This window comes from Salvelinus sp. IW2-2015, linkage group LG6.2 (assembly GCF_002910315.2).
Source record: "Salvelinus sp. IW2-2015 linkage group LG6.2, ASM291031v2, whole genome shotgun sequence".
NCBI classification, from domain to species: domain Eukaryota; kingdom Metazoa; phylum Chordata; class Actinopteri; order Salmoniformes; family Salmonidae; genus Salvelinus; species Salvelinus sp. IW2-2015.
The window spans coordinates 16357556-16368145 of NC_036846.1; the positions used below are offsets into that span (position 1 = coordinate 16357556).

At 42.9% G+C, this 10590-nt stretch overlaps 1 protein-coding gene across 1 annotated transcript in view; it reads right to left on the reverse strand.

Annotated features, from left to right (window-relative positions):
* The window catches only part of diaph2 (diaphanous-related formin 2), a 717635-nt gene that overhangs the window by 634475 nt on the left and 72570 nt on the right, over window positions 1-10590 (reverse strand). The window contains 1 exon segment of the mRNA XM_023990279.2: window positions 6172-6192. Coding sequence (XP_023846047.1) covers window positions 6172-6192 — 21 coding nt within the window.

Below are 10590 nucleotides of genomic sequence, written 5' to 3' on the forward strand. Positions count from 1 at the left end.
GGAGAGGAGAGGAGAGGAGAGGAGAGGAGAGGAGGGTAGAGGTGAGGAGGAGAAAAAATAGAATCACATTTGAAAGAGAAGACAAAAGAAGGGAGGGACTTGTTTTCATTTCCTCCACAGTGGTAGTTGAAGAGAGTGTTGACTCCCACGAGTTACACTGCTACAGCTCAAAATCATGTTCTATATGTGTTGCACTTTACCTTCTCCCACAGTTAAACACATCACATGGCAAAGGTGGGCGTTTGAAGACAGGAGGATTTCAGGTGAATCTAGTGAAAGGTTAGCCAAACCTAGCATGGAAAATAATCTAGGAGAAACGCTGCCAAGAAGTTGCATACAATACTATAGTAATACTGTAGTAGTTCGTAATATACAACATTGTTTGGGTTTTGTTCAGTTGAAACATCCAACTTGGAATGACAGAACAGCTACAAAGCCATGTAGACAAGAGAGGTAGTTAATAGCATGTCTCGTCAAGAGGCAGAATGCCAACTCCTGCACAATGCTGCTTAATTCGATTCATGAGCACCTATATTTAAATCCCTTTGCTTTTGCGAAGCCAATATGCTGCTCGCCGAATTCTAACAGACTCAACAGACGTATAACAATACCTGAATTGTCTCCAAGTCTCTGAATTGTCTAAAGAATGAATCAAATCAGATACACTTGACATTTCTGAATTAGAGTTGGACTGAAAGGCATTACAATTGTATGCAAAAAGGTGTCGGCACACCAAGTTACTATATTGAAGTATTAATAAAAGGGCTCGGGGGATGAGCGAAGGGACAAATGAAAATTAATATTGTTTTACTGTCAATCAGCGCTGAGCCCTGGGAAACTTGAATACGACTGATGGCCTAGCACACAACACAAACACCACCACTGATCTAAAGACTCAATATAGGCTTAACGTGCTGCATTGGTGATGTCAATCACACTTATAGCATGGAATCATAGGCTTCTAGACAGTACAATATGGCTTGAAGACGATACAACAGATGTGATCTTAGTAATGAGTGAAAAGAGAGGAAGCACGTCTTGATCCCATTAGAGCAGCCACTGACTCTGTGACTAGATATTATTAGGAAATGATATCACGCCAACAGGTAAATATAAAAGGTCTGGGTAATATACCTCCAATGTAATCATCCAAACTCATCTCGAAGACATCAATGTGTTTGAGTAATGGTAAAAGCAATGGTTTGACACTGCCCAAAATCTACAAACTTACCAAAAAAAGCAGAGAAGGATGGTTTGGCACTCCAGAAATCACTTGAATTCTCTTTTTAGTCAACTTTAAATGTCATCCAAACAAAGTCTCCGCAAGGCCACTGTCTCTCAAATACACATCACATTTAAAAAGCCTTTTCAGAGCACTTTTCGTTGATCTAAATGTTAAACTGGAGTCCATACTTGTTGTGTGCATGCGGGGACATTCTCCGTTGATTCAGGTTTTCATTGAGTCTTTCAAAGCACCAAGGACATGTGCCCCATCAAATCTGCTTGAGGGTCCAAACAGTTTAATAGCCTATCTGAAACAAAAATAAGCATTTTCAGATGTATGGGGCTTGGAAGAAAGAGGGGATGAGAGAGTGTAGCCTTGGTTTAATTCAGATTCAATTTTTACAAAAGGCCCTCCAAAAACTATTGGCGCTGGTAGCAAGGAAGAGTAGCAAGTGAAAGAGGAGGCAGCAGTGGATGCTCTCTCTCTCTCTCTCTCTCCCTCCCTCTCTCCCTCGAGGCATTTAAACAGCAGCCACAATGAGCAAAAGTGCATTAGGTGAAGAAAAGCCTTGGAGTGCGTGCAGAGCTTAATACGACGTTGGCCAATGAAACGAGTGGAACAGACAACACATATGCCAAGGTTATTAATTTGCCTGGGAATACAGCCTTCCTCTGCAATACACAGAAACAAAGAGGCGTAATCGGGAGAGAAAAATTAAATCATCTCGGCTTAAATGAGAATTGTTCTAAGTGCTTATCCTCAACATTGGAACAAAAGATGCTGGAGAGCGTCAGCAATGAATTGTTGGGCCTTCTCTATGTTCCATGGTAACTACCTCAATGTTTCTGAGAGGTCTCAATAAACAGATACCGTGAGTCCTCAGCTAGAGGAAAATTCATCTAATACCATTTCATTAAAATGTTAAAGGATTCAAGTTCATAGAAAATTTGTCATCTGTCACATTGTATAATACACTCAGCCAATGCTAGATGTTCTCACCTCAAACTTCACATAAGTGGATCATTGTTTCTGCAACAGCTTTAAATATGCTGTAAGGAATATTTTGAATGTTCTTCCTACATTCTTTGAATGTCCTTCTCCTCCTTGTGAAGACTGTACAGGCTCTACTTTGGGGGGAAAACAAACTATTCCCTCCAATCACTTCAAAGCTCTATTCTGTCACTTAACTGTTGTAGTGCTCCTTGGGGAGGCCTTGTCAGCCGATACATACAGCGCATTTCACACCACAAAAAGCGGTCATTCTTAAAAATCTCTCTCTACTATTTTATACAAGTAAAGAGGTTAGGCCAGCGTCCCAGGGGTGAGCCAGATCTAATTCATTTTTCAAACAACAACCTTTGTCCACTATTCTGGCACACATGATTCTCTGAAATGGAGTCAGATATCACCAATCCAACAGACTCCTCCAGTCCCCGAGGTCTGAGGTGTTTCAGGCGCCCTCCACTCCCCCTCAACATCTCTCCCCCACTCTCACCCCTTGACATATTGTAGGCTGGCCAGTATGTTACCATGGAAACAGGCTCTGTCTCAGGGACGGCCAGTCATGTGGTCAGATCAGCCCATACAGGTCAGGGCGGGTAACCCCTTAAAACCTCTCTCTATAGTAACAGCAGCCCTGCCCCCCCTGCGTGTAACTGGTGGTTTATTGAAGTACCGAGGCAGCTCGCACTAACGCACCACAGGACCCATGACACACTGTTGTTCCAAATGTGGCAGTTGAGTGGTGACGTAAATCACCCTTGTTTTAAAAGGAGAACTATAACCAGCCTATCTATCTGCATTTCTGGTTTGTTTGCAGGCATCTTGGCAGTCAGCTACTTTGTGGTCCTCATCTTCCCCCACTAGCTTGATCAACAAGGCTGATGACACAGACTCAGCAGCGGTGGCGGTGAATGTGGACATGCTGGCCAGACTGAATTGGAGGCAATTCACACTGCGATATACATCTTGATATTTTTTCTCTAAATAAACTGTGTTGTAAAATACACAGCATGTAAAACAGTAAGCAATAATCAAATTCATTCAGAGCTTGGTAAGTTATACCTAGGCTGAACATGCCTTCCACAACCATAAGATCCATTAATAAAAATAGTTGTACCTGCTTCTTTTTGTTGCAATAATCACTGATCTGGTTTTCAGGTCTGTCTATATAAATGCCCTTTTTGTTACAAATTGACCCAGAACCATGCACAATGCACATTCACTAAGAATATGGCAGGCATTATAGAAAAAGAACACAGGTCTCATAAACAATCTCTCAAGCACACATGCTAGTGAGTAGCCAGCTAATATTCATGTTTCAAGTCTAGCCAACTTGGATCTAGGGATAATTTCACAAGCTCTGAATTCAGCGAACAAGGCAAAACAGTTGAATTGTTATTAACACAACCTTCTGTCCATCTCCAACTGTTTGAACAGCATGCTAGCCTGTCCACTTTGCTCAGGTGTTGAAATAAAGTGGCCTACCATATTTCTCAGAATAAGAACGAGTTGCCAATTCCTTAAATAAAATGTTTTATGCTTATTGCACATTTATAAAACACAGACTATAGAGCTAGTATAGCAATCTTTACTTGACTAAAATGCTGCTAGCGATAAGTGGTACCGTAATGCGGGCGCGACAAACTGAGCATTACATTTCCATAATGAATGTTCATTGGTACATCCATTATAGTAATGTCTGCTCTGCTTGAAGTTTGAGGAGTTGAAACATAAACAGGGTATGGTTGGAAAGGTTCACCTCTCTATTACAGCATAATAATATCTCTCTTGGTTGGACCCAAGAAACATGAGCATCTCGTCATTATACAGTATACAGATCTCTGGTGTAAATGGGAAGGCGCACAGCACAGAAGGAGCAAATGAGTGGAGACCAAAAACACATGAGAACAAAGGTACATAAACGCTCATAAAAACGAAAAATATATTTAAAAAAAAWTTTATTAATTCAAATTATTTTGATTTACCGCCCAGCCCTACTTCAGTTCTCCCACCACCACGACTGCACAGCTCTGGGACGGTTCCCTACAGACCTCACAGTACCTTCAGTTCCCACACCACCACGACTGCACAGCTCAAGGAAAGCTCCCTTGGAGGCCCTGCGCTGACAGCGTGAAGATTTTAAGTCCGCCAGGCCGAGCCGAAGCTAACCGTAGTCACGCCGTGCTAACTGAGTTAAACGTCTCACTTGACTGGTACTTTAGGTTCTGAGTGGAGCTTTTATACTGACAGCTTCCTCAGTGTTAGCTTTTTGTTAGCCCGATACACGGGCACGGATGTGTGATTCTGACGGAGGGAGAGGTTAGAAAATGTTACTAGCACACTGAGTTTGGAGAAGCTTCCGTGGCAATCTTTCAGACGGTTCCATACTTCAAAGTAGACCTCTGCTCTCGGATCAACAGTTCTGATACACCTCTGAACCCTGTTCCTGCTGATCAAGAAGACAATACATCTTGGTTCATAACAACGTCTGAAGAAATCTACTTACTCAACCCAGCGCAAAATAACAGTTTGGCAAAGAAACTAAACACAAAACATCTGTCTGTAGAGCGAGTCAAACAGTGGAAAGGTTTGTCTGGGCCCATCAGTAGAGCACAGACCAGGACTTTGTCCCAAATGGCACCCTACTCACTAGGTAGTGCACTACTTTTAACCTGGTCAAAAGCAGTACATCATATAGGGAATAAGGTGCCACTAGGTCACAGCGTACTGGCTGGTTTACCTGGTCCTCGTTCCCTCTAAGCCTGTAGGCCTCCTTAATCCTGAAGGCAATAAAACACCATTCAAGGTGACAACTCACGCTAGCAAAAAGCAATAAGAGGGCTTTTTCCCCAAAAGCTTTGCCCAAAAAAACAGGCTTGCCTCCTCACAACAGGCAATAGGGCTCCACTTTGTGATAAATTGCCAGAGCAGATCTGCAATTACCGTATTACAGTGGCAGAGAAATGAGGAAGCGTCACCAGCCCCTTGGACAGTGTATATTTATACAGATTATTGGGGTTGGGTTAGTGGGGGCTAGTGAGGGAGTGACAGCAACAACAGCTACATTTCTGAGACAGGGGTGACGTGCCTTAATGTTGTGGGATTGAGACAAGGGGTTTTCAAATGTATTGTGGTGAATACCCGGCCGCTAAATTGAAACCAACTTCAGATTTCTGGAAGGTTGAGGAAAAATGAACTTAATATATTTTCCACTCTTCAATCAGTGTGTGTGTGTGTGTGTGTGTGTGTGTGTGTGTGTGTGTGTGTGTGTGTGTGTGTGTGTGTGTGTGTGTGTAATGCAATCTAATTAAGTGATGCATTCTCTCAGTGTGCTGTCTCAAGGAAAAAATTAACACAATGAAAGCCATTTAGATGCAAACCATTCCAATAAACAGATTAGATTGCAGATTATCATTATTTGCCTAAAAACTATTGCTCATCCCTGGTATTACAATATTTAAATGCTAATACGGGTTAGTCTACAATCCATTTAAAAAAGAGAAACGGCTTAGACCAACAAAAGGCCTCCCTTTGCAAGGCTGTATAATTTAGAAATCCCTCCTTGGAAAATCTTTTCAATTTACATGTAAGAATTGCATAAACAATTTATAGCCTTTCCAAATCACAGTCTATTAGCAATATCAATGCAGATTTTTTTGTTATTAAAGCCATAAATATGATAACCTTGCGCATTCAGGGACAAACTGCCTAGAATCTTTTGAAAGGGGAATGGAGAGTAGAGGGGAAGGGGGCAGGGAGGAGATGGGGAATGGAGAGGAGAGGGGAAGGGGGCAGGGAGGAGATGGGGAATGGAGAGGAGAGAGGAAGGGGGCAGGGAGGAGATGGGGAATGGAGAGGAGAGGGGAAGGGGGCAGGGAGGAGATGGAGAAAGGCACGAGAGGAACACGACTCACTATGCGTAATAATATAAAGGGTGTACATACCGTGACTTTGCTCCCAGTGATCTGCATGCAGCGGTCAGCGAAGAGGAGTTAACATGCAAAAAGACAACGGCACAATCATTAGTAGGCCAAGAATTACCTGTCAACTGTAAGAGGTATCAACCGCACCTTATTCTGACATTACATAGGCTACACACACTACTAAACTCTCCTTGCTGTCCCAAAAGATCAAGTAAGACAGTGTCTGTTCGTTTGGCAACCAATATGGAGTGTCTAGTTCACTTGACCTCTAGTGACTCGGTCCCTATGCAGTGTTAGGGTTGATAGGGAAACGCCCTAATTGTCTTTGCGCTTGATCGATTTAGCACAGAATTAACCGCTACAACGACAGTTTGTCCATGGCTAACAAGGTTCCCAAAGCCAAAACCAATCAGCTGCCATCTGCGCTTGACTTCAGGTGTCAGACTGAGCGACTCCTCGTAGCACCTTGGAGCCCATGTAGTCAGCATGATTTCTGGAGTTTAACCTTGTTATCTGTCAATAGTGGTGGGGAATTGGAAGCGTTTTTTTCTATTACGGCGGCGGCGGCGCTGTGTCTCGCAGTGGGAGGGTGTCTGTCAGCCCAGTAAATGTATTCTAATCTGCAGCTGAACACACCTCTCTCTCGCCAGCCAGCTGCACTCCGAGAAGCACAGCGCAGTGCGCACTGATCACAGGAAGTTACAAAGTCACTGCACATCAAGTGAGGGAAAACAGTCACTATCTCTGCCTCTCTCTCGCTTTTCTGCATTCCTTCACTCATTCCCTTTCTCTGCAGTCCTCTTTCTCTCTGCAGTCCTCTCTTTCTCTCTGCAGTCCTCTCTCGCTGCAGTCCTCTCTTCATCTCTTATTCTTTATCTCCCTCTCTCATTATCAATCTCTCTCTCTGTCTTTCTCTCCCACTCTCCCATTTGACGCTCGGCTTCCCTCACCTCCATCAGCGTTTATGACGGCAATAATGTCACTTTTAACTGTGTTGCCGCTTGATCATGTGCACTGTGCTTTTCACCATAAATCCACATTTCCCCAGTCGTCCTCTGATGAATCTAGCATGTCATTGTCTAACGTTGAGGGATCATGCTGTCAGGTTATTATTGGGAGATTTGGGACTTTGAATCACATAGAGGCAGGGACAACTGGGAACTACTGCTGTCTCCAGTGTTGTTTTAACGTTGACAAGACTACACGGTGAGAACATTAAACATGTTTCTCTTCAGGCTTGCTGTTTTGGCAGCTTGACCAAAAAGAACAGACATTATCTAGAAGAAAAAATAAAGTAGATGTGTCAGGGAGGAGCTTGAGGAGGAATAGCACTGAGTGCTTACATCCATTTCCCTGCGCAAGGTAACACCTCGTTCTCGATAAAACCGTGATAGAATTCCTGTCAGTTCTCAGAGGAAAAAACACGACCTAAAGCTAGTTCTAATAATAATTGAATGCTTGGTTATTGTATGCTAATGAGGACCTCTAGCGCGCCATTATAGAACAACTCCCTAGTAAACAAACTTCTGAGGGAGATGTCATCTTATCAGGAGCGGTAGTATTTATTCATATTCTCCTCTTACTGTCATTACCATTAGCATCCTTTCTCATGGTGTAGGGAAAATACAGGATTTTATTATTCACTAGACCAGATAACAGTGTGACAGGAGAAGATGAAGGCCTTGATTCTCTGACGAACTGTCAGGCTTCACTGAGAGAACGGGGTGGCACATTGGTGATTGATGATTGGTCAAATCCCTTTCAAATACCAGGATGTTGATTTCACATTGTGTTGGTACAAAGGCAGCAAAATGGCTGCTCAAAACATTTGAACTAGTTTCCCCTCAAGACCCGACCATCACACTCATCATGAAACACTGAACATGTTGAACTGGAACAGGGAAGTCATCTGCAAGGCAAAAGAGAAGTAAGCAAAGTTGATGTTTTTCCAGCACACTGGGAATAGAGGGGAAATTATTGTGTTAGCGTGAAAGGCATGCATTTGTCAGAATGAAATAAAATTACAATAAAGAGAGGGGAGAGAAAGAAAAGGCGCTTCATGCTTCGTTAATGGTCAAGGACAGCTACACTTGCTGCAACAGCTGCACTTCATATTTAAATGACCAGGGTCAACGCCAATAGAAACATTCTCCTTTAAAAAAGACATGGTGAGTGCATCCCAAATGGCACCCTATTCCCTATGTAGTGAACTACTTTTGACCAGAGCCCTAATCTTAAGTAGTGCACTACATAGGGAATATGGTGCCATTTGGGACAGTCATCTTTGTTTTGTGTTGGGGGGTAATTTGAAAGGCTCCCACAGAGGCACCCTGGTAGTATATGGGAAGAGTTCTCCATCTTGCTCGGTGATAAAGTAGCGAGGCAGCAACGTATGAAAAATACAACTCTGGAGAGGAGCCATGTTGGGCGAACAAACAAACTAATAATCAACCCTGTAGTCCCATTAGCTAGCTAGTATTTTTAGCCTAATAGCTGCAGGGAAATATACTCCAGTATATCAACACGCTAATGGTCATACTGTTCATAGAAGACTGATAAAAACTATATGTTGGCTGACATACTGCATTAATAGATTTGGGGAAGAAATAATTGCAACATTATCCAGAACAATAAAGGATACTAGTTATATGTACTGAGTCTCAAAATGGGTGTTTTTCAGGCAAGCAGAAAAAGCCACAGGATGTTGGGGACACATTTGTCGCTCCACCAATATTTGCACTTTAAACCTTCATTCTCAATGCAATCCGGTCTACATACTGTGCTGTACCTGAAACATAAAAGGGATAGACTGACTTACAACTTCACCTAGATGGATTTGAGGTATTGCTGGGAGAGCTGATGGAATTCTCTATTGCTCTCTCAAATTAACCCTTTCTTCTCTGTCTACATAACCCATAAGGAACAAGCTAAAATATAGATGGTACACAGACAGCTCCCATTCTACTGATACCATTCTACTTTATATATTTCTATGGTCTCTATTAGAAGATAAGGGGCAATGATCCAGTCTAGAACAGATAGACACACGGGAAAGAGGTGACTTGGTGTGTGATTGAGAGAGTCTACGTTATTAGTACATTTTCCTGCAAATGGAAAATTCTGTTGGAAGCAAGCAATCACGCATACAAAGAAGACCCTAAAAACTGCGATTCCATAGGACGGCGATCATCTTTGGAAGGGGAAAAGAACACCCAAAGATTGAATAAGGCACATCATATTATTAGCTGTGAAAACACTCCACCACAAGATTCCCAAAATTAACCCAAAATCTTGAAATGCAATGAAGATGTTGTCACAACATACCATGTTAATGTCAGATCTAGCACCACGCCTCAATTCCACTCCATCAATCAAAAAACCACCACCAAAAATCTGCCTTACTCAAGAACCATCCTTGGATGTGTAGTGCACTACTTTTGACCAGGGGCCATAGGGCCATTTGAAACGTAGCCCAGCCTGCCCTTCACCTACAGGAGTCTAATTCGCCAGGGAAATTCTATGTCTTCCTTATTTACAGAAACCAGTGGGATGGAGTGGGTTTCTAACAGGGTGAGGGGATTTGCTCTGCCGTGTTGCAGACAGGCACTTATCACACATAAACATATCTAAACTCATGTAAAACTGGTTCCCGGACCACTTCTACCCTAGGTTGGTGTGTGTCTGTGTGTGTGTCTATATTCTATCCTGACATGGTTCTGACCCGGCTCCCACCTACAGGGCCTATAGAATGTGAGGGGTAGGGAAGGCCCTGAAATACAGTACTCGTCCCTTTCACCCAGACAGAGGCGGCTGTTCATCTGAATAATATAGCAGTGCTCACAAAACATAATGGGCCCGGTGAAAAATTCAATCATCTCTGATCATCATCATTATTAATAAAGCCAGTTAATTACCATAACAATGAGAGAGGTAATAAATTATAATGTCAAAGGCCAGCGGAGTCGGAGTGATGTAGACGGGAGAAGAAATCACTTTTCCTTTTGTGTTGACGGGAGTCTATCCTCAGTAGGGGCCCTAAACTTCATAAAGAGAATAGGAGAATTCACCCTAAAACCCTGGGATTACCCTCAAACGCATTGGGTTTACTGCTCTTATTGGTTTTGAGTGATGAAAGTGTCATGTTGCAAGATTATGCCGCTTTGGGACAGCGATGCGTTCCAAATTCAAATGAAAACTTGATCCCTCCCCAATATTAAGCCACTGAGAGTTACGGTTGCGCTACATCTAAAGTGGTTTGATAAAGCATGCGGGAAAAAAAAGTTAAAAATAAATAAAACGGAGGCGGCAATCACAGATTGGGGGCTTGAGCAAGGAGAGAGAGACGGAGTTAGAGTGACGGGCAGGTAGAGAGAGAGACGGAGTGAGAGAGCGACAGGCAGGTAGAGAGAGAGACGGGCAGGTAGATAGAGAGAGACGGAG